We start from the raw sequence: 23,301 nt of genomic DNA, 5'->3' as shown, positions 1-23,301 counted from the left end.
CCAAGAGCTATGTCCTGTATTTTCTTTGTTTGAAACAACCGTTCCTTGTTTAACAAGACTCATACATTTAATTTGCAACAAATTACCTCTTCTAATTAGTTAATTATTAGTACTCCATGGTGAAAAACTGATAGGCATTCTTTTCGTAGCATACTTTTCTTATATCTCCCTTCAGTTTTCCCTGCAAAGGATGAGTTATTTAAAAGGTACTTCAAAGGTTACCTTCCCAAAATTTTCTGTGTGCTCTTCTCCATTTTTTTCCTGTGACTAATGCAATGCCTTGAACTGAACACAGAATTTCACCTCTGGACTTGCTAGGCCTAAGTACAGTGGGATAATAACCTTCTCTGTTTTAAAAATGACTTTACCACTAATAAGTCCCAGAATACATTTGCATTCTTTTGCAGTTGTTTCATGGTCTTGGCTTCCTTTTATTCTGTTTTAGTCTGCACACTCTCTTCTGGAGAGCTTGTCTCAGCTGTTATTTTCACTGAACATTCTCATGGATATGATGCTATGCGTATAACTTTACTGAGTTTTCCTTGATTTAATTTCCATTTATAAAAGTTAATTGAATCTTAATCCCATTCCCCAAATGCATGGTTTCTCTCATCTTAATATTGCTGAAAAACTATATGAGTTACAATATGCTCAATTTTTCAGACTACTTTTGAAATGCTGAATATGATTTGATCCAGAACAAAGCCTGAACAACTGCATTCGACCTTCATTTTCATCTCTTCAGTACATATGAAGACAACTCTGTCCTTGGATTTTTAAAACATTTGACTTCAAAAACCCACCTGGTACACGGGACGACCTTGGTTGTGAATCTATTTTTGTTGTGGCGGTCTCTCCAGGGGAAGTCGTGGATTCATGATGTCCCTTGTGTGGTCCTTGGTCACCATATACACTAGAGGTAGAGCCTAAAGAACAAAAAACCCCAGCCATTAGGCCACATATGCTTGATGGATATTTAACAGCAATGTATTAAGACTGGAACTTAAACAATGTAAAAATCATATTCTGGAAAGTGCATGCTGAAGCAGGTAATGAGTGTTTATACTGAAAATTATCACACAGACTATAAGCATGACACACATCTGAACTATGGCTAGCTTTAGTATTTTGAGAAGCAAAACTCATGGCTCTCCCCTTTTGTCTCCCTCATATGGTTCATTTCTATTCTGACACAGGATAAAACTGAACACCTAAAACTCTAATGCTGTCATAAAATTGAACAATAGTTCTCTGAATGCTTGTGACTTTGGCAGCTAGAGTGGGACTCTAAAAATTAAAAGTATTATTTTCCTAAAGAAAAAAAGTGTTCTCTGCAAACTTAGACGTGGATCCTCTTGTACTTTTGAATAAGTTGTGTAATTTGGTTCCAAGATGGTACTAGATCTTAAATCAGTCTCTTATATTTTCTAAGCTGGTCATACTGCTTAAACTTTTAGGCAATTACATTCCAGGCCCATGCTATTACCATAAGGGTATCCCAAGTCTAAAATTATCAGTAGGCTATAGATACAGTAATTTCATTATCACTACAAAAAATATATTACAGATCTCCACCTCTCTGAATTCTCCCAGACTCTAAGAAATTAAACACTAACTCTAATCAGCTGTGAAGTTCTTTTTCTTTATCACACATTACAACTAATTTCTGTAATTTCTGTCCAATATTTCTGATCTCATTTCCTAGTAACAGCTGGCAAATGCAAAATTGAGAAGCATGTTTTATTCCCTCTGTGAAGCACAGCCAGCAAGCAGCACATGAATTTTCCAGATGTTTTTATTATTTTTGTTAACAAGAAACTTATTGACTGGCATGTTGTTTGGTGCTATTCACAACAAAGGACAGAACACAAATTCAACAATGAGGAATCTTGATCTAGCAGCAAAGAAAGCTGACCAAGAGGGATCTACTAACTTGTCTACACTACATCTCAGCAGATTTTTGAGCTTTTCCTCCACAAAACCCCTTAGAAAGGCGTTCAGACATTTATTAAAATATGTGTGCTTAGAAACCTGATACATTTGCTGCTCCCCTGAGCACTGAGAAGAAGCAGCAAGGGTCAGCCACGTTCCCTGCTGTTCTGGCTCTGGGGAGGTGCTTGCAAGTGGCAGGGAGGGAACCTCAAAAGCCCTCTCCATTTCATTTTGGTAACACACCAGATTTTTTTTCTTTATGGACAGTTATTTTTTGTGTCCCTTCACTGGACTGACTTGTTATGCTGTGGACACTTGGACACTTAGTGTGGTCTGACCACAGCTTAAACATTGCTGTAGAAAAAAAAGCAATTGAAAAAAAGTGGTACAGTACATCAAACTATTCATTTGATCAGAGAATGCCTTTAACAATACATTCATGAATCTTTTCCATTCCATTTCACCTATACTGGGCAACATTGCAAATGAATGAACCCTTCAATAAGCTTTTTGATGACAATGGTAATGTCTTAGTAACTCCCATAAACTGTGTTCTTAAAATGCACCAAGAGAAGGCAAATGAAAAAAGGAAGAGTTTTGAGAAAATGGCCTTCTGAGCTTTTTGCCAGGCTACTGACAATATTCTCACTGAAAAGGATATTCCCACTGGAAAAGATTCAAACTTTTTCTTACAGGTTTTATGTGATCAAAACAGAAAGGAACCTAAAAAAGGAAATCTTAATATGACAACCATTTACAATTATGCTTAGTACACATTTTTGGACAATAACCATTGTCCACAACAACAACTTACTGATGGATAAATGAAAGCAAACATTTTTTCACAGTGTGTAATGTCTACACATAAAATTAAGAAGGGAGCTTAAATTAATTAAGTGAATAGGGTCTGTGAACTGAAAGAAATGTGTTTTAGCAGGAACACATTATTTAAAACAGATTTCGCTTTCCAATAAAATTCTGACAAATATCTATTTTGCATTTATAGTCCTATGCCTATGTCAAAATACTATAACCAGGCAATTTTGTTAGAGTTGAATTTACTGGTTTATACAAAATTCTTGAAAAAATAATTAGCCCAAGTTCTACCTCACAATGTATTAATTAATACTAATGAATTATTAAAAGAATTAGCTTTCAAGTGTTTTCTGTATAATGCTGTAAAAATATAGGTACATAATCTTGTTTATATGCAATGAAAGTCCACAGAGCATTGGTGAAATTCTGCTCTGGAATGGTTCCACTAATGGTTCCAAGAAAGTGCATGAAAACAGTGTTTGGATTAGCTGAATTGGGAAAAAACCCCTTACTGCTAGGATGGCTATTTGTGTGGAAACTACATTTGGGAATATGGAAAAGTCCCTTCATTTCCCATCTTATTAGCACGTGACCACACATTAAAAAAATACCAAAGGCTGTATGTCGTATAATAGGCAAACACTGTTAACTGCAGTAACTTCATCAGAAGAATAACCCTTTGAAAAACAAGGCTGTTCACAAAAGAAATGTCAGTTACAGCCCAATAACAGCTACAACTAATCACTGGAAAGATACCAACAGCACATATAGCTAGGAAAAAATGGTGTCACAGAGAATTACCTTTCTTTTGTACTTATTCAGGTAATTTAAAAGGCTACAAACGGGGAAAAAGTGACAGATACTTAAGGGTTACATAGCTGTCATTTGTGCCCAGCAAAAAAAGAAAGACAAAATGCTATCACAAATATATGGGCATGAGCAGAAAGTTTGCATTTCTTCATTTCAATAGTTGTGTTAGCACATGCTGATAACAGAATATAAGAAAAGCTTATTTGCAAAACACTATTTTCAGCCTTTACCTAAAGCTTTTACTAGAAAGAGATACCATTCATGACAGCTTATCAGCAGGTTAAAACCAATAACAAAACCTAAAAAAGGAAATCTTAATATGACAACCATTTACAATTATGCTTAGTACACATTTTTGGACAATAACCATTGTCCACAACAACAACTTACTGATGGATAAATGAAAATGGTTATAATTCATGTTCTTACTGGTAGTAAGAGGAGTCTGCAAGGGAATAAAACGGTCCTCAATGTCTGAAAAAACTCCAGGTATCCCATGGACATGGAAACCATCTGTGGTGTTTGCTGGTTCACCTTCCCTTCCAGGTGCAGTGCCAGGTGCCAGCGGCTCCTTGGTTGCCTTCTCTTGGTCAGCATCATCCACGGACTCTATGACTGCCATGATGGTGGCATGATCAGGGAGCACTCACAAAAACCACCACCCACATCATTTCCTGGGCCACAGCAAGCCAGAAAGCACCTTCACCTTCCTCATGCAAAGCACAGAAGGAGGGGAGAAGACATGAAGGCCTCTCCTTCTTCTTCCACACTGTCACTGGCTTCTGAGAGACCCTGAAGCTCACATCTACGCTCAGCATGTTGGAGCAGGATGCTGGTGACATACACAGATCCCAGTGACAGAGGGAAAGGAGAGACCTTTAGAAGAAGAGACTTTAGCAGCAACAACCTGACCCTGTAACTCAGGAGTGAGCGGCATCACCTCTGTTGGTTTTGCCTGGCAATACACAGAGAAAGAGAAGTAAGAAACTGATGGCAGAATTTAAGGGATGCAATTCTTCTATGAATGCACTGCCATCACCACTGGGACACCACTGCCCAGTGAGGCTGCTGCTGCTGAGTTGCAGGATCAAGTCATCTGATTAGCCTGCCAGAGCACCTCCACCACACCAGTCATGGTGCCAAAGCATATCCAGCCTAATCCCACTGATGCACAGGAAAAGAAGATCAGGCTGGGGGTTCAGAATCACCAAAATGCATGTCTCACAGAACATTTGGGAGATCACCCAAAAACATGCTTCAGCAAAGAAACCACCGAGTACACCAGCAAGAAGGAGCAAGGAGTCCCTTAGGCCTTGTTCACAGATCCTATGCCAGATTTTTCACTGCAAGTCCACACTAAGAATGAAGATCCCCAGGATGAGAAAGATAGTGAAAGAAGTCATCTTCAGCAGAGATAATGTCTCATTTCACACCAGACACGAGAAATGAGAATGATCCATTATTCTTGCTGGTACCCATCAGGAGAGAGTCATTACCAGCTGTGGTCACGCTGGCTGTGGTCCTGTGGAGGACTTCATCCCTGGGCGTATCCGTGGGATTTGTGATGTCCTCAGTGACCTGTCCTGGTTCATCATCTGAAGGCAGAGGTGTTTGAGTTGGCTCTTTGTGGTGGGCACCCTCAGGAGAGGAAGCAGATGTCCCCACGAGGTGAGGTGCCCATGCTTCCTGGGTTATATCTTCTGGTGCCAGAATGTCAGTGGAGGCTGTGACTGTTGTGATGATGGCCAAGTTAACTTCAAAAACATTTTAAAAATGCACCTTACATATTACTCCCTCTTCATTTTTAGAAAACTCTACCTTTTTAATTTATTTGCCTATGTAGACTATGCAGTGAGAAGAAAAACAGAACAAAACAAAGCCGCAGGCAAAGACTATCCTCTGCATATGACACACTCTTTTTGGTTTGCCTCTTCCTTCATTAATATTCACAATGCAGCCTAAAATACTGGTTTTGAAAATACCTAGTGAACACTGTTTAGAAGTGAGAAAACAGCAATATTATTTTCAGAATGAGTATAAGAATTTCTGTTCTTTCACAGGAATCAGATTACAATGACTTAATTGATAACATCTGAAAAAACTGCAAAATCATACTTGGGTTTTTGTATTTGCAACTGACCTGTCAAACCTCATAAAGCTTGAAAACAGTGAACTGGGAAACTTTACAGAATCTCAATCATATTTAGAAAACATGAGCAGATGATAGAGAACACAAACTTTTTAATCTACAAACTATATTTTTAATCCACACAATTTGTAGTTTTCACAGCTCTCTGTCAAATCCTAAATGCTGAGGATTTAATAATCCAGATAAAAACTGATTTAGAGGTAGAAAAGTGAAAGGATAACAGCTAATTTTTTCTTAGAACATCTTTTTTTAGAAAATGCAGGAAGAAAAGATGCAAGAAGTTCCAAACAACTTCAGTGTGATAAAAAAAATCTTATTGTATTAACTAAAAAAGAAGTATTTTGAATGAGAATAATTTTAAATTGATAACATGCGGAGTTTGGGAATTTAAGTTAGAACCTTGCAGAACTACATAAACAAACTCCAATAAATTATTTCAAATTTTTATTTGAAAATTCTCTTATTTATTCTCTTAACAGTATTAAGAGAATATGTTGAAAAATTAAGACCAGGAATGACCAGACATGAAAAGCGAGCATTTGCACTACCAGCCACCTCCAAAAAGCAACTGTTTTCACAGTTAAAAATACACCCAAGCAAAGTCAGGGGGCATAAGAAACAGGGCACACAGGAAAAAAAATATCCTTAAGCAGACAGGAATTCTTGTTGGGATATTCACATGCAACAAAATAAGAAAAACATTTGCACTGTAAATTCACAACAAGAATGCACACTTCGAAGATAAAGACAAGGAAAGAAGTCAGTTTCAGAAGAAATAATGTCTCATTTCACACCAGACATGAGAAATGAGTACAATCCATTATTTTTACTGGAACCCCCTGGAGGAGAGTCATTACCAGCTTTGTCCATAGTGGCTGTGGTCCTGTGGAGAACTTCATGCCCAGAGGCATCCATGGGATCCGTGGTGCCTTCAATGCTCCTGTCTGATTCATAATCCCCAGGCTGAAGAGATTGAGTTGGCTCTTTGTGGTGGGCACCATCAGGAGAGGCAACAGTTGCTATGATGGTTTAATAACAGATGATTTAAGCACAGATTATTTAATAGCTGTGAATTCCACGTGTGTGCTGCTGTGGCCTTCCCATTACCATCCCATCCAAGCCTCCTGTTCCCCTCAAAGCACTGTTACCTTTTTCTCTCCACAAAAAGGGCAGAGAAGGGAGACCTTGTGTACATCATCACTGCTCTCTCACAGTTTTGGTGAGACATATCCATTTGCTGTTCTTGCCTGCTTTTTTACTTAATTAAAAAGAATCCTGAGGGCAGTGGACCCAGGGAAAGACACAGAGGCAGAAGTCAGAAGGATTCCCTGACCTGTATCCCAGGCTACCTACAGAGTCTCAGCTTCCTTGGCATTGTCACCTGCTCTCACAGTGTGTTTCACCTGTCTTCTTGACTGTCAGTACTGAAATACTGACAGTCAAGAAGACATGAAGGCCTCTGCTTCTTCCTCCACACTGTCACTGGCTTCTGAGACACCCTTAAGCTCCACATTTAAGCTCTGCATGTTGGAGAGAGATGTTGGCAAAATATACAGATTCCAGTGGCAGATGGAGAGGAGAGACCTCCAGAAGAAGAGATCACACCATGTTTTTAGAACACTATTTTGATGTTATAAATACTGTGTTATATGAGAATGGATTGCTGTGTCTTGACAATTTTATAGATTTCAGCTTCTCATCATTGTGTGAATGAACCAGAGGAATAAAGATTTCAGTAAAGTCTATGAAAAGAACACTCTTTCACCAGGTGAATATTCACAAATGGAATGGATTAACTTCTTGAGGTACAAATATGCATAAGTATGGGTTCGACTTTATGATCAAGACAGTCTGGCAGCACCAAATAATGTAACTTATGTAATGAGCTGGATGCAATTGCACAGCCATGCTCCAGCAAGGAATGAAAAGCCCTCTAAGTGGTGGTGGCAAGTAAAGAACAAATGTTTTATAAAACTAAAATTGAAGCTAAAATTGAAATCTTCTGTTTCACCAATATCCAGAGAGGGCACAGAGAAAATTAATCACTCTACAGCTTATGAGATTATTTTAAGAGATCAGTAATTACTCCTGTCTATAAGTTCATGCAATATCTTCCCAGGAGCGGCCATCTGAGAGACAGAAGTGACGCAACATACATAACAGACATTATTACTAGTACCTGTAGTGGAAGAGTCTCTTTCATGATTGCTCTCTCTGGAAGGAGTAACTCTATCCGTTCCAGCAGGCTCTGTGGCATAATCCTCTCCCTCATCCCAGCCTGGATACACCAGTGGCTCTCGCGCTGAGTTGTTCTGTTTGGCCCCATGGCTCGGAACCATAGCTGTCATGATGACGGTGAAGCAATTATGAACTCAGTATATAAAGATCCATTTCTCCATTATTCTCCTCTTCAGTTCTTGTCTCTATGACAAGTCTTGCTCACATGTCTACTACATTTAATGGCAAAGAGAAGTAAAGTAGATTTGCTTCTCATCCTGGTTTATATTTAGAAAAGCTGCCAACTGTCATCAGTAGGACCAAATCCTTCCTCAAAATGAGCACATGCTTTTCAGAATCAAGTTGTGTTTATCTGAATCTTGCTGTCAAGTTTGTATTGTTGAATATTAAAACAAAATTCACTGATGCAGAATTTAAAACCTCAGACATAAATATGCAAGGATATGACCCATCAGTAAGATTTTAATCACATAATTTGAGTGTGTGGACTATATCCAATTTCTTCTCCTCAAAGTTTCACTGTTTCATTAGTTGCAGCATCTCCAGGAAAACACACAAAGAGGTGTGACAAAGGGTAGTGCTAGGTCATGGTTCAGATTTGTGAATGGTGCACACAATGAATAAGACAGCATACAGCTGGAGAATATCTGATCTTGTAGTTATTTAGAAAAACATAATCCATGTCAACCAACCTGTAGATTTTATTACACAATCAAAGCAAAAGAGTACCCAAATTGTGTAAAAAAGCATAAACCTTCTTAACCCCTTCAACCCAATAAGGGGGGCAAAAAAGCAGGAAATTTGCCACAGTGTGTTACAATTTTAATTGCAATTAGGCCATTATGTATTGGTGTAGTAGTTTAGATTATCAGAGACCTGCATTTGAAAATCCACAAGGGCAGATGATGACTGTGGTGCATTCACTGTTGAGAGTGCTTAGTATAGCACATCTGTCATTAACTTGTAAGTTTGGTACACTCACAGGAACAGAAATTAAAATATATCAATTTTCAGTTACCACCTTTACAGCGTGATTTTATCTTTTATGTTTCAATTGATTCAACCAATGAAAGAGAGAAGCCTCTCTCTTACTACATTGTTTTGTTTTCTTCCCTTCATATTGCTATAGCTCAAAAGTGGGATGAGTAAACATTTTAGATAATTTTTTTTAGATATAACTGTCATTAACAAAAACTGGGAAAAAAATCCCAGGGCCAAGAATGACTTGCAACAGGAGAGTGAACACAGTTGCCAAAGGAATGAAAAATGCATCACACATTATTATTTTTCCACTTAAGCCTTCTCTGTTTCCTGCAGACAAAACCCTGGCAGACAGCTTGTTGAAAGCTTGTGACTGCATGACACACAACACAAAACGTAGGAGACAGTTACAGAATTAACCTACTAGAGGTCTTGACATACAAGACAAATAGAAGAGGAACATCCAGGAAAAATCTGAAAAACATACTAATTAAAAAATTAATAATTTAACATCAAAATTGCTGATGTTTATTCACAGAACCCGTGTTATGGCCTCAGAATGCAAAAATGTGAGTAAAACATCCTAAAACTAAATCTTTATAAAATCCTGAAAATTTACTAAAATGTGACCTGCAATATTACCTGTAGAAGTTTCCTTTCCAAAATAATTTTCACCTGCAGTAGTAAATTCACGTTGTTCAATACTGCCAGTGGTATTTGCAGGATTTTGTTTTTGACTGATTCCTCCAGAATGAAGGCTGTGTAATAGCGGATGTTGGGTTGGTCCTTGATGTTTTTCATTTTCACTTGTAACTAGTGCTGGTAAGATTGTGATTGAATCAATAATGATCAAAATACTCAACATCATCATATTATCCTTATCATCATAGTCTACATAACAAGGGTGTTTGGCTTTTGCATTTTGGCTTTTTCTTGTTGTTGCATTTCATGTGAAATGAAAGATGAAAGAAAACAGAAGTCCTTTGGAAACCTGATCACACAAAAGCATCACCAGGAGCACCAGAAGATTTAAATACACTGGAAAAGATCCCAATGACCAGTGGAAGATAAGAGATATGCGAGAACCAGAAGAGTTCATAGAAAGAACAGCTTAAATATTTCATATTTATCATTACAAACTTAACTGTTGAGTTTGTTTGTATTCTGTGTTTTTAAAGTAAAACACTGATGAACTTTTTCTTTTGAGTTATCTCAATTGCATAATTACAAAGCTGGCCCTAAGGAAATTGTAATTTCTTCTGAGATTGGATGAATTAAATAAGTAGGTTTATTTAAGTAGATAAGCATACTTATTTTGAACTCAATAATAATTAAAGCTCTCACCAATAAAATTAATTCATTTCTTACTCTTTAACTTGCTGTTGTTTACACAGCAGAAGATGCAGTCAGCTGAAGTACCACCACCATAAGAGATGTTCTAACAAAGATTTGGAAAAGATACATCAATAAACCTAACATAAGCATAAGAACTCAGCTGGAATATGTTTGCCTTAAGTATCAAACATTTCCATGAATGGTATATAAAAGTAAAGCTAAGGTCCTTAATCACAGCATGCAAAGAATGAGCTGGATGTGTCATATATGTCATAAATTATCAGAGAGAGAAACTGTGCTATTTCCCAAGAAGAGAAAAACTGAAGGAATATTTATCTTCACATTCAGGCAATGAAATATTTGTAAAGACAGCGCTCATGCAAATGTAGTTCATAATTTTTAAATTAAACTGAACACATATACATTATCTTACAAAAAAGAGGTAATATTAATCAATGTATGAATACAAGTGATCTAACAATACTTCACCACTAAAAGACAAAAAGCATTTCTGTGTGATTACAGAATCTGTTCTAATGCCAATTGCATAAACTTCTGCTGTTCAAAACAATCTCAGAACCAGATGGACATAGAAAAATAGCTTGAGGATGCACTCTGTAGCTCTTGCCTACTGACCAGAACATTTTGGTATCTTGGTTGGCTACTGGCACTTACACTGGTAGCAAAATTTTTACCACCAGTTCATCTGGAGGTAGTGTATTATCCTTTGTAGGACAATTTATGTATTGGAAACACTAGCTCCCTTTTTTGTCTTTTGTCTACAGATTTCACAATAGAAATTTTGAAGTAGAAAAAGGAATTTTTTTCTCACCAAAAGTTACAGACTTCTCCGTTTTATTGCACACTGCTGGCAGTGCAAATTTTAAAATACCAGAGATGTGAGGAGAAGTGGCAAGAAATGAACTTTGTATACATAAGATAGACTTGAATTGACAGATGAATGCCAGATGCCACCTTAGAGGTCTCTAGTACAAATAATGTAAAGGTATTACTCTGAACTGATGAACTGAGGCTAATGGTGTGGGAATTACAAACAGCTGCACCCCGAGTGTCATACTTCCCTGAATTATATCAGAAATCTGAGTATTATCTGAAATGCTTGATTGCTTTACCCCTGCTAGCAGAGCTAGAATCCTGCTCCTCTTCATCTGTAAAGGTGGGGTTCCAATGGCCTTGTGTGGTGATTTCCAGAAATGTTTCGTGTTGTGAGTCCACAGCTGTTGGGAGAATGGAGGATTCAATACTGACTGTGCTCTAAATCTGCTGTCTGTGTGTGCCATAAAGGTGATGGAAAATGGAACTTCTTGCATAGCCTAGCTGTAGTCTCTTTACTCTTCTTATCAAATCCCTTCACAACAAACCAGTTGCTCTTTTCTTTGCATTTGAGAGATGCAAAGCTTCCCAAGAAAAATGGGAAAAACAGGCAGCAGAAGAAAAATGTACAGTAGAAGCACTGCAAAACCATTAGAGCAGTTGTAGAAATTTAAACTCATGTTTTAAGAATAATGCTGGATGTAAGGATTATGGCAGGTATCTCAATACACATAAAACATGCTTGCTAAGTACTCAAGAAGTACCATGTTAGAATACCCACGACTGAGCAAAAATTTGAAGGTCAGCAAAAAAATGAGAGCACCTTGACAAGCACCAGGAAGCCAATATTAGTCAAGAAAGTTATAATACAATTAAAATATATAAACCAGAACTTCTACAAGAGTCTGTGACCAGAGACTGAATAGACTTTCACCCATGGATCATGCAGACACCACTAAGCTGTCAAAGGTATGGAATGCAGTACACCTGTGGGACAAGTTGCCAATGCAGAGTCTAAAAGATAAATAAACACCAAAACTATCCAAAGCATAGGAAGAAACATAAGAAGTCCCAAAGCAAGATGAATTCCTGATTTTGCATTTTTTACTAAAAATGGAAACCACTGCTGAAAAAACGCAAATACTGCACTATCTTCAAAAAAATAAAAGGCTTATGAACAGTGACTGCTGATTAAATAAGAGCACAGACAACAGACACACAAAGATGCACTCAAATTAAATAAAACTACAGAAATAGAACAGATTAATATCTTTGTACAAGTATGAGCATTAGAGTATAGTATTTAACAGCAACATCTATGCTAAAAGCCCTCAGGGATGGGGCCATTCCCTCGTCAAAAAGCCAAGTAGCAGTTTGTGCACATCAGTGACACATAGCATTTAGCTTTCACCTTCATATATGGTGTTTTTATGGTTTTCAGACAAAAACTATTTCACCTATGGATGGCTTTTGAATAAAAGAAGAGTTCTCAGATGGTAACTGTGGGACTATTCATACGAGGAAAAAAAAGCTATGTATTAAAATATCTCAGTTGTAACACTGGATAATGCGTAGACATCTGAGGTCACAAAACAAATGAGATGATGTTAGAAGACTAAATGTGTGTAAAAGGTAGCAAACACAAGACTGTATTGTTGACAGTTCTCAATGAAAAAGGGACTTGGGGTTTGGCCTTTCCAAATTGTGCCAGATCATCCTCAATAGAGAGGAAGTCTGCTATTGAATAGATGTAGGTTATATATACCAAGAGATGTAATTATTTTAACATTTAAATAAACTAATAGAATGAAACATAAAATTTTTTGTCATGAATAATCATGAGTAAAAACAAAATTTGAATAAACACGAAACTGAGATACTAATTTCAAGTAGTGAAAGAAGAAATATTATTTTATCCTAGGGATGGGAGATTATATTCAAGTCACATACAAGATATTTCTGAAGGGAACAGTTGATAAGAAGATTATCCAATTTTCACAAAATATATGCATGACAAAGAAAGAGGAAAATCAGCTAGGACAGGAAAATCAAGACAGAAACAATCCAAAGGCAACGGAAGTTCCTTACTCGTACTTGGAGAAGTCTCGTCCTTGGCCACACTCCTGCCCCAGCCTGGAAACATGGTGGGATACACAATCTCCTCAGAAGAGTCTTCATCATCTGAATCACTGCCACTGGAGGTCACACCTGCTGTGATGATGTTAAATCTGCCATGAAGCCCTAACCCACAAGGCCTTCTGCTGGTGGCACTTCAGCTTTCCTGCCTCCCCTACTCGCAGCCTTACAATCACAGAGGAGAATTTACAGCCCCGTGCTTCCCAGGGGCCATAGCTGCTCCTGGCCTTTTCACTCACAAGGGGTTCTCCTCTCTGCCATGGCCCAGCTGAAGCTGCTCCTCTCGAGCTCTCACATACATTTTGGGAACCTTTCCATGTTCACAGCACAGAGCAGGTAGAGCAGAATACTGGCTTGAAAACCTTTCCTTCCTCTCCCCCACAAGTCCTTCTCATTGGAACACTCTGCTCCTGAACTGCTTCCAAACGGGAAGAAAGACAGACCCGGGTACATGCTTTACATAATGGCATGCTCCCGTACTCATCCCTTTCAGACAGGCAGAATGCCTCCATGGCACAGGGACAGTGTGCACAACTGCTCTATTGCTACCAACTCTACAGTCTGTCACAGGGAGCCCGGGACTTTGCTTTTCCTACTTCAAGCACAGTGCAATGAACAGCAGTGAGAAATGTCACCCATTCATCCCTCCTTCCACTTAGAGTTTGTGCACCTTGCTGCTCTGCTCTCTGGTAATTCACCCCCTACTCCAAGCAGCCTCTGAGCATGGCATTCTTTACCCCTGGTTGCTGGCGTGGGCTCTTGCGTCTTCTCTCCAGGATTCGACCACCACCAGTTGTCTGGGAACGGATTCCACCAAGCTTGGGTGGTAGTTTTCTCCAGGCTGTCATGATGAGGCCCTGGAGCTGTTAGGACATGGCTCAATTTACCACGATCTTGTGGTTATTTCTTGAGAAGCAACTTTTCCTCCAGCAAAGTCCAGTCCACCAGAGCAGCACCATGAGCACGCTCATGCCCACAGACGCATGTGAGAGCAGGGAGAATGTATGAACCCACGGTGTCATTACATTCCTCCAATGCCTAGCCAGATGCAAGCACTTTGGGCAGTCCCAGGAAAGAACATGCTCCCTTGAGAGCAGCCACCAAAAAGCCCTGTGGGGCTTTTCACCACTCCACGTTCCATAAGGTTAAGGAGTTCTTCACAGGCTCTGACAGCAGGAGAGAGCAGATAGTCCTTGAAATTGAGCCCAGAATGAGGAACATCCACCAAGATGACAAAAGTCACATACAAAAGATGAAGGAAGTATCCATGATAGGCAAAAGGGATACCCAGAGATAAGCACACCCAGAGAAGCAAACTGGTCTTCTACTGACAAGCCAATGAAGCCAATCCTGCCAAGGACCCGAGCTCAGAACTGAGGCCATTCCTCTCAAAAGACACATGCACTACCCTTGACCTGATGCTGGCAGCTAAATGCACACCAGAAACACCTTTCAGAGTAGGCGCCAGTACAGCATGGAGAGATAGGAGCAGCTTTACTTGTATCCTGTTACCAATGCACAGCCTATTCTCACAACATAGTATATCAAATAGCAGGATACCTAGATTTATGCCTGGCATTAATGGATGGAAAGAGATTTCTGCTTAGAAAAACTACAGGAATCTACAGGTTTTTACATCCACCATGCTACGCAAGCCAACTAATTGTTGGCAGACTAAGAGAAATAATTGTGCCACTTCTAGGAGGCTGGAAATTCCCTCCAAATGAAATCAGTCCTTGACGCCCAAGAAGTCACAAGGAAAATCCACAAGTCAAATGAGAAGGAAGATAACAGTTCAAGAATCAATAGAAGAAAGTGCTTTTAGCTATATGGAGCCCAAACATTCTAAATTTGGCTTTTTTGTGACATGGCTGATGGATTTGAAAAAGAGCTGATGAGATCATCCAATTTTCAAACAATGTATGTGCAGCTAAGAAGGGAGAGCATCAGGTAGAACAGGACAAAGAACAAACCAACCAAAGCCAACAGAAGTTCCTTACTCGTACTTGGAGAAGTCTCGTCCTTGGCCACACTCCTGCCCCAGCCTGGAAACATGGTGGGATACACAATCTCCTCAGAAGAGTCTTCATCATCTGAATCACTGCCACTGGAGGTCACACCTGCTGTGATGATGTTAAATCTGCCATGAAGCCCTAACCCACAAGGCCTTCTGCTGGTGGCACTTCAGCTTTCCTGCCTCCCCTACTCGCAGCCTTACAATCACAGAGGAGAATTTACAGCCCCGTGCTTCCCAGGGGCCATAGCTGCTCCTGGCCTTTTCACTCACAAGGGGTTCTCCTCTCTGCCATGGCCCAGCTGAAGCTGCTCCTCTCGAGCTCTCACATACATTTTGGGAACCTTTCCATGTTCACAGCACAGAGCAGGTAGAGCAGAATACTGGCTTGAAAACCTTTCCTTCCTCTCCCCCACAAGTCCTTCTCATTGGAACACTCTGCTCCTGAACTGCTTCCAAACGGGAAGAAAGACAGACCCGGGTACATGCTTTACATAATGGCATGCTCCCGTACTCATCCCTTTCAGACAGGCAGAATGCCTCCATGGCACAGGGACAGTGTGCACAACTGCTCTATTGCTACCAACTCTACAGTCTGTCACAGGGAGCCCGGGACTTTGCTTTTCCTACTTCAAGCACAGTGCAATGAACAGCAGTGAGAAATGTCACCCATTCATCCCTCCTTCCACTTAGAGTTTGTGCACCTTGCTGCTCTGCTCTCTGGTAATTCACCCCCTACTCCAAGCAGCCTCTGAGCATGGCATTCTTTACCCCTGGTTGCTGGCGTGGGCTCTTGCGTCTTCTCTCCAGGATTCGACCACCACCAGTTGTTCGAGAACGGATTCCACCAAGCTTGGGTGGTAGTTTTCGCCAAGCTGTCATGATGAGGCCCTGGAGCTGTTAGGACATGGCTCAATTTACCACGATCTTGTGGTTATTTCTTGAGAAGCAACTTTTCCTCCAGCAAAGTCCAGTCCACCAGCAGCAGCACCGTGAGCACGCTCATGCCCACAGACGCATGTGAGAGCAGGGAGAATGTATGAACCCACGGTGTCATTACATTCCTCCAATGCCTAGCCAGATGCAAGCACTTTGGGCAGTCCCAGGAAAGAACATGCTCCCTTGAGAGCAGCCACCAAAAAGCCCTGTGGGGCTTTTCACCACTCCACGTTCCATAAGGTTAAGGAGTTCTTCACAGGCTCTGACAGCAGGAGAGAGCAGATAGTCCTTGAAATTGAGCCCAGAATGAGGAACATCCACCAAGATGACAAAAGTCACATACAAAAGATGAAGGAAGTATCCATGATAGGCAAAAGGGATACCCAGAGATAAGCACACCCAGAGAAGCAAACTGGTCTTCTACTGACAAGCCAATGAAGCCAATCCTGCCAAGGACCCGAGCTCAGAACTGAGGCCATTCCTCTCAAAAGACACATGCACTACCCTTGACCTGATGCTGGCAGCTAAATGCACACCAGAAACACCTTTCAGAGTAGGCGCCAGTACAGCATGGAGAGATAGGAGCAGCTTTACTTGTATCCTGTTACCAATGCACAGCCTATTCTCACAACATAGTATATCAAATAGCAGGATACCTAGATTTATGCCTGGCATTAATGGATGGAAAGAGATTTCTGCTTAGAAAAACTACAGGAATCTACAGGTTTTTACATCCACCATGCTACGCAAGCCAACTAATTGTTGGCAGACTAAGAGAAATAATTGTGCCACTTCTAGGAGGCTGGAAATTCCCTCCAAATGAAATCAGTCCTTGACGCCCAAGAAGTCACAAGGAAAATCCACAAGTCAAATGAGAAGGAAGATAACAGTTCAAGAATCAATAGAAGAAAGTGCTTTTAGCTATATGGAGCCCAAACATTCTAAATTTGGCTTTTTTGTGACATGGCTGATGGATTTGAAAAAGAGCTGATGAGATCATCCAATTTTCAAACAATGTATGTGCAGCTAAGAAGGGAGAGCATCAGGTAGAACAGGACAAAGAACAAACCAACCAAAGCCAACAGAAGTTCCTTACTCGTACTTGGAGAAGTCTCGTCCTTGGCCACACTCCTGCCCCAGCCTGGAAACATGGTGGGATACACAATCTCCTCAGAAGAGTCTTCATCATCTGAATCACTGCCACTGGAGGTCACACCTGCTGTGATGATGTTAAATCTGCCATGAAGCCCTAACCCACAAGGCCTTCTGCTGGTGGCACTTCAGCTTTCCTGCCTCCCCTACTCGCAGCCTTACAATCACAGAGGAGAATTTACAGCCCCGTGCTTCCCAGGGGCCATAGCTGCTCCTGGCCTTTTCACTCACAAGGGGTTCTCCTCTCTGCCATGGCCCAGCTGAAGCTGCTCCTCTCGAGCTCTCACATACATTTTGGGAACCTTTCCATGTTCACAGCACAGAGCAGGTAGAGCAGAATACTGGCTTGAAAACCTTTCCTTCCTCTCCCCCACAAGTCCTTCTCATTGGAACACTCTGCTCCTGAACTGCTTCCAAACGGGAAGAAAGACAGACCCGGGTACATGCTTTACATAATGGCATGCTCCCGTACTCATCCCTTTCAGACAGGCAGAATGCCTCCATGGCACAGGGACAGTGTGCACAACTGCTCTATTGCTACCAACTCTACAGTCTGTCACAGGGAGCCCGGGACTTTGCTTTTCCTACTTCAAGCACAGTGCAATGAACAGCAGTGAGAAATGTCACCCATTCATCCCTCCTTCCACTTAGAGTTTGTGCACCTTGCTGCTCTGCTCTCTGGTAATTCACCCCCTACTCCAAGCAGCCTCTGAGCATGGCATTCTTTACCCCTGGTTGCTGGCGTGGGCTCTTGCGTCTTCTCTCCAGGATTCGACCACCACCAGTTGTCTGGGAACGGATTCCACCAAGCTTGGGTGGTAGTTTTCTCCAGGCTGTCATGATGAGGCCCTGGAGCTGTTAGGACATGGCTCAATTTACCACGATCTTGTGGTTATTTCTTGAGAAGCAACTTTTCCTCCAGCAAAGTCCAGTCCACCAGCAGCAGCACCGTGAGCACGCTCATGCCCACAGACGCATGTGAGAGCAGGGAGAATGTATGAACCCACGGTGTCATTACATTCCTCCAATGCCTAGCCAGATGCAAGCACTTTGGGCAGTCCCAGGAAAGAACATGCTCCCTTGAGAGCAGCCACCAAAAAGCCCTGTGGGGCTTTTCACCACTCCACGTTCCATAAGGTTAAGGAGTTCTTCACAGGCTCTGACAGCAGGAGAGAGCAAATAGTCCTTGAAATAGAGCCCAGAATGAGGAACATCCACCAAGATGACAAAAAAATCAAAAGATGTAAGTATCTACAAAGCCAATGCTGCCAAGAACCTGAGCTGAGGATATTCAAAAGGCTCATGCATTCCCCTTGTCCTGATGCTGGCAGCTAATTTTACACCAGAACCACTTTCCAGGCAGGCATTAGTATATCACAGGGAGAGAGGCGCAGCTTTACTCCTATCAAATTAGCAATCCACAACATTTCCTCAGAACACAGCATATCAAATATTAAGTTCTACAGGTTTGTGATGGATATTTCTGAATGAAAAAATGTTTCTACTTTGAATAATTACAGGAATCTACACCCTTTTCTTCCACCCTGCATCCATAAGGGTATTTGTATGCAAATAGATATAAATGTGTCTATCATATATGGATGAAAAAAAATCTGTCAGAGTTACTGTTCCTGTAGGTAGCTCATTAATCAGTAAGAGTTCTACATCTGATTCACGGCACACCTAGAGGTGAATCATAATTTGTTAATAACAAAGAGTAAAACGTGTCTGGGCAAGGAGAGAAAGTCAATGGTAAAGTGCTGATGTTGTATTAATCTGGCCCATTAACTTGATGGAGCACACCACCTGTGATGTCCAAATCCCAAGAAAGAATGAATGTGTATCATCTGAAGAACAAGAAGCTTTGCAAATTGCTCATTTCAAACCATAGCACAGAATTCTTTAAATTAAGCTATATATCTTTTTAAAAAACTTTACATTTACAAACGAATTGTAGTACAGTGGAGAGCCACCAATTTTGTTTCTCACTTTAGCATACTACAGAATTAGATACATAGATAGATTTTCAGCCATCTATCTGAAGATACACAACAAATACTTTACTTATTTCTTAATTTTCTACTTCCCTGTCTGTGGGATTTTTCTCTGGGAATTAAATTGTGACCAGGATATTCCACTGAGCCTGCACTGCTATACAAACTAAGTAACAGATATTGGGACATGGCTTTATTCCTTCTTTTTAGGACTGCTCTCCATGTCATTTTTTCCTGTGCTACTGAATATTTGATGACTTCTCAGAGAGATGCACAGCTTATACTTTATGTCTTTCTAAAAGGACTGCTAGGTTACTGATTCATTTATAATGCAGTAAAATTAAACTAAATGAGTTAAAACACTTCTGTGTTAAAGTGATGTTGCTGGGTAACAGCCAAAGCTTCAGAAAAGCCCAGGAGCATTACTTTCATAAGATTTTTTTTTTTCCTCTAGAGAACCAGTTTATCATTCCTACCCCTGTAAACAAACATGCCAATGCTATCACTTCTGTGATACACATTTATCATTATTGATGCATTTTATCACATTGCTGTATAGCTTCTTTGATCTTTTCAGATGTTAAATATCTCCAGTTTTCCCTCTGTAAAACAATCTTGCCCATGAGAGAGAGCTGCTAGCAAGAGGAAGGGACATACATATTTAGGACCAATACATTTGATAATCAAGTATTAAAATGAAAACAGAAAGCTTTCCTGTACAGAAACAATGCACAGGTTTTGTCAGTGGGTACAGAAACACCAGCACAAGAAAAGATTAAGTCACAAGTGCACACAAAAGCAAACATACAGGAAGGAAAAATCACCACAAGAGCCAACCAACCTCCCCACTATTACAGGTGGGATTTTCTGAAATCTCCACCCCTTACAGGCAACATTTTGTAACAAAAGCTTTCACTGGAAACAAGCAACAAAAATTCTCTACTTTTTTTCAAGGTTCGGGGTAAAATCAACCTAATATTTCTTTTTCTATCTACATACTTCTTAGGCGTTACTAATCTTCACATCTTCTGAGAAAAGATGTTTGGGTTTAATAATTTATGTCTTTTAGCAAAGCTTTTGCTAACTGTAATGCATACAATCATTCTTCCCCTAAATACAGTGATGAGGGCACCGTTTCTCCAAGTCACTTAGACCATTTGACCAACTATCAGCAACCAACAGACAATCAAGCAACATGGATTCCCCCGATGGAGAAAAAAAAGAGCCAGTGGGAAGGAACTTTCCCTTCTATCAGTTGGATCTTTACTACAACAAGCCTCTGTAGATTTCCTCTGTATAATTAAAATGTTCTCCCTTTAGGTTCACTATATTTTCTGAGACAAAGATCTTTATCACTCTAACCATAAGAACTAGTGTGAACATATGTACGTTATTTCCACTTTAAAATGTGGAAGAGGACTTCAAAAGCTTTTTATTTATTGTAGATGCTGTGCACTACATATTTGATAAAAACATCATAAGCAGTTTTTCCAACTCAGTAAAGCTATTTAAGGACAAAGAAGAGAAGATGGCTATTGTTCTTTTGGGTCCTCAAAGACTGTGGAGTAACCAGAGACCCCAATTCTTATGAATATTGCCAACAGCAAGGGTGAAATTAGTTTTTGCAGTGCACAAATGGCTTGGTAGTTGCAACTACCATATAAAGCACTGCCTTGGTCAGCAAGGCCATGGTTTTTGACATGGAACGTACATACATTCACAACTACAAATATAATAGAATAACATCACGAATCTACAAAAAAATCCTTTTCTACCTCAGAAATAAATTGACTTCAAGCAATAATAGGTTGTACTAATTTGTGATTCCTCATAAAGTGACAAACCAGCTGTGGGAAACCCAAAACAGCAGTCTTTCCGAGCTCAGGTACAAGCATTGCAGCAAACATACTGTAAATGATTTTGCTCCCCTTGTCTCAGAGAGTGAAGCTCATTTCCCACTTAACCAGTCTAGAAAGTAGTCTATTTCAATGTCTTTCCAATTTCTGAGGTGTTGTATACTTCATCACTTACCAGAACGCCCTTCTGGAAGAAGAAAGCAATTTTAATGTGATCTATGTGTAATGTTGTTATTATGAAACATAAATCTTACTGGTACTTGCAGGGTACTGCCCATCATCTTCGTCATGGAAATCACCAGCTGTCGTCCCAAAAGAGGCGTCAGGTGATACAGATGGAAATTCATCATCTGTATGGTGATGGATAAATCATTACTATTTCATAAGCTCAGTTGCAATACAGTACTCACAAGTACTTCAACTATTCCACCCTGCAAGCTCCATTCCTTCATGTACTGGTCCAAGAGAGAAGAAAGATGCAGATCCCACACAAACTTATCTCACTGACACAGTAAGGATATCACCCAAACAGATCGTTTGAAGAGGAGAATGCATTACAGTGACAATGAACATTCTGGCATTGATCTGTTTATGTGCTACAAGATCTCGTTGTAGCTGTATGACGTGAGCACAGGGAATCTAGAGCAGTGAGTGAAGTTATTCATATTCCCCTCTGCTGAGATATATTCTGAGGTTTAGTCCAAAAATCTAGACTATGCATGCAAGCAGAGATGGTAACAGTTGTAACAGCAAACAACAGAAATACATTGCACACACCTTGGGGCATGTGGGGAATGTTTCTGATCCTAGTTCCTTAGCAAGACAGTCTTAGGATTTACCTTTAATGGTGCTAGCTACATGTCAAAACAAGCATAACATGCCGTGAGTGCACCACCAGTGAAAAGTAATTTTATAATCCTAATGCTCTTGCTTTTTTTTTTATTAATTTCAGTATGTATTGAGGATAGTAATGCAAAATACTGGCATCCTTCACTGGTAATTTATTGGTGATTTGATAAAAAGCCTGTAGTCACACAGTAAGTTTTACTGTTCTTAGAGGATGACTTGTATCTGTACCCCTAACGTTCAATGGGAGCGAGTCTTTCAAACCTCTGATAATTTAAGTCACACAAGCAACATAAAAGATTAAATAAAATAAGTAGAAAAGAACATGGCATTTGTATTTGGCGGGGCCCTACAAAATTAGTGTCAGCCTACTGTCCTTACCATCGTCTCTTCCAGGAAATCCTTTTTCACTTCCTCCAGAAGAATGACCTGGGAGCTGTGAGACTGGAGTAGGACTTCCATAATACGAGGGGCTGGACCTGCTGATGGAGGCATCCATGGCAGTCGTCTCATGAGTTGATCCACTACCTGCATTTTCATCATCCACCCCTGAGGTGGAGGACTCTCCACCGGTGTGACGTGTGCCGTCCGGGTTGAAGTGGGAGCCGTCCGCGTTGTTAATAACTGCGGAAACGGAATTAAACAGAATTCATGTCAAGGAGATATACAGGCATAATAAAGAATAGTGCCTATGGATTAATAACGGTTTGCCCATTTTTGCCCTCCTAGCTAACCTAGATAATATATCACTAAAATATGTCTAATGCATTTATGCTAATTTATATGGTTTTTGCATTTGTAGGGCCTGAATTGCATCACTTATTTTTATCAAACGGCTTGATTTTAACATTATGTTAAAATTATAAATTGGCATTTATAAAGTCAATCAGAATTTAGAGTTGGAAGAAATAATTTATTATGAGCCTTCTTTCAGCTTCCAGCAGCTTTTCTAACAAACAGCTCAAATCAGATGTATGAAGGTTGCAGTCTTAACCAAATTCCTTTATCTCAAAGGGATGTTAGCAGCTCTGAGGTCCCAAAAATGTCAAATACCTATACAAAAAATGTTTGGTATCCTGAAATAAACCAAACTCCATAGGCTTTAGGGGAAGACAAGTGACTAGTTGCTTTAACTTCTACTGAACATCTCTTAACTTCTTTTTCTTATGTTTGGCTTGGCTTTTTTAATATTACTGATTGTTTATGTAAAAATAAGATAACCAGCTACTAAAAACTGAGCAAGTGCATGTCTTTCTAATCACTACAGTA

At 40.0% G+C, this 23,301-nt stretch overlaps 1 protein-coding gene across 2 annotated transcripts in view; it reads right to left on the bottom strand.

Annotated features, from left to right (window-relative positions):
• The window catches only part of CD44 (CD44 molecule (IN blood group)), a 52,347-nt gene that overhangs the window by 5,919 nt on the left and 23,127 nt on the right, over positions 1 to 23,301 (bottom strand). The window contains exons 5-8 of one of the 2 annotated variants that reach the window (XM_066552696.1): positions 22,414 to 22,656; positions 21,441 to 21,536; positions 7,887 to 8,048; positions 804 to 926 (exon numbers count right to left, since the gene is read on the bottom strand). In XM_066552696.1, the coding sequence (XP_066408793.1) occupies positions 804 to 926; positions 7,887 to 8,048; positions 21,441 to 21,536; positions 22,414 to 22,656 (624 nt within the window). The remainder of the gene's footprint in view (positions 1 to 803; positions 927 to 7,886; positions 8,049 to 21,440; positions 21,537 to 22,413; positions 22,657 to 23,301) is intronic. The other variant, XM_066552697.1, reaches the window with a different exon arrangement.

The sequence above is a fragment of the Molothrus aeneus genome, chromosome 6 (assembly GCF_037042795.1).
Source record: "Molothrus aeneus isolate 106 chromosome 6, BPBGC_Maene_1.0, whole genome shotgun sequence".
In the NCBI taxonomy this organism is placed as follows: Eukaryota; Metazoa; Chordata; class Aves; order Passeriformes; family Icteridae; genus Molothrus; species Molothrus aeneus.
This window is presented reverse-complemented; position numbering and strand designations above follow the sequence as displayed.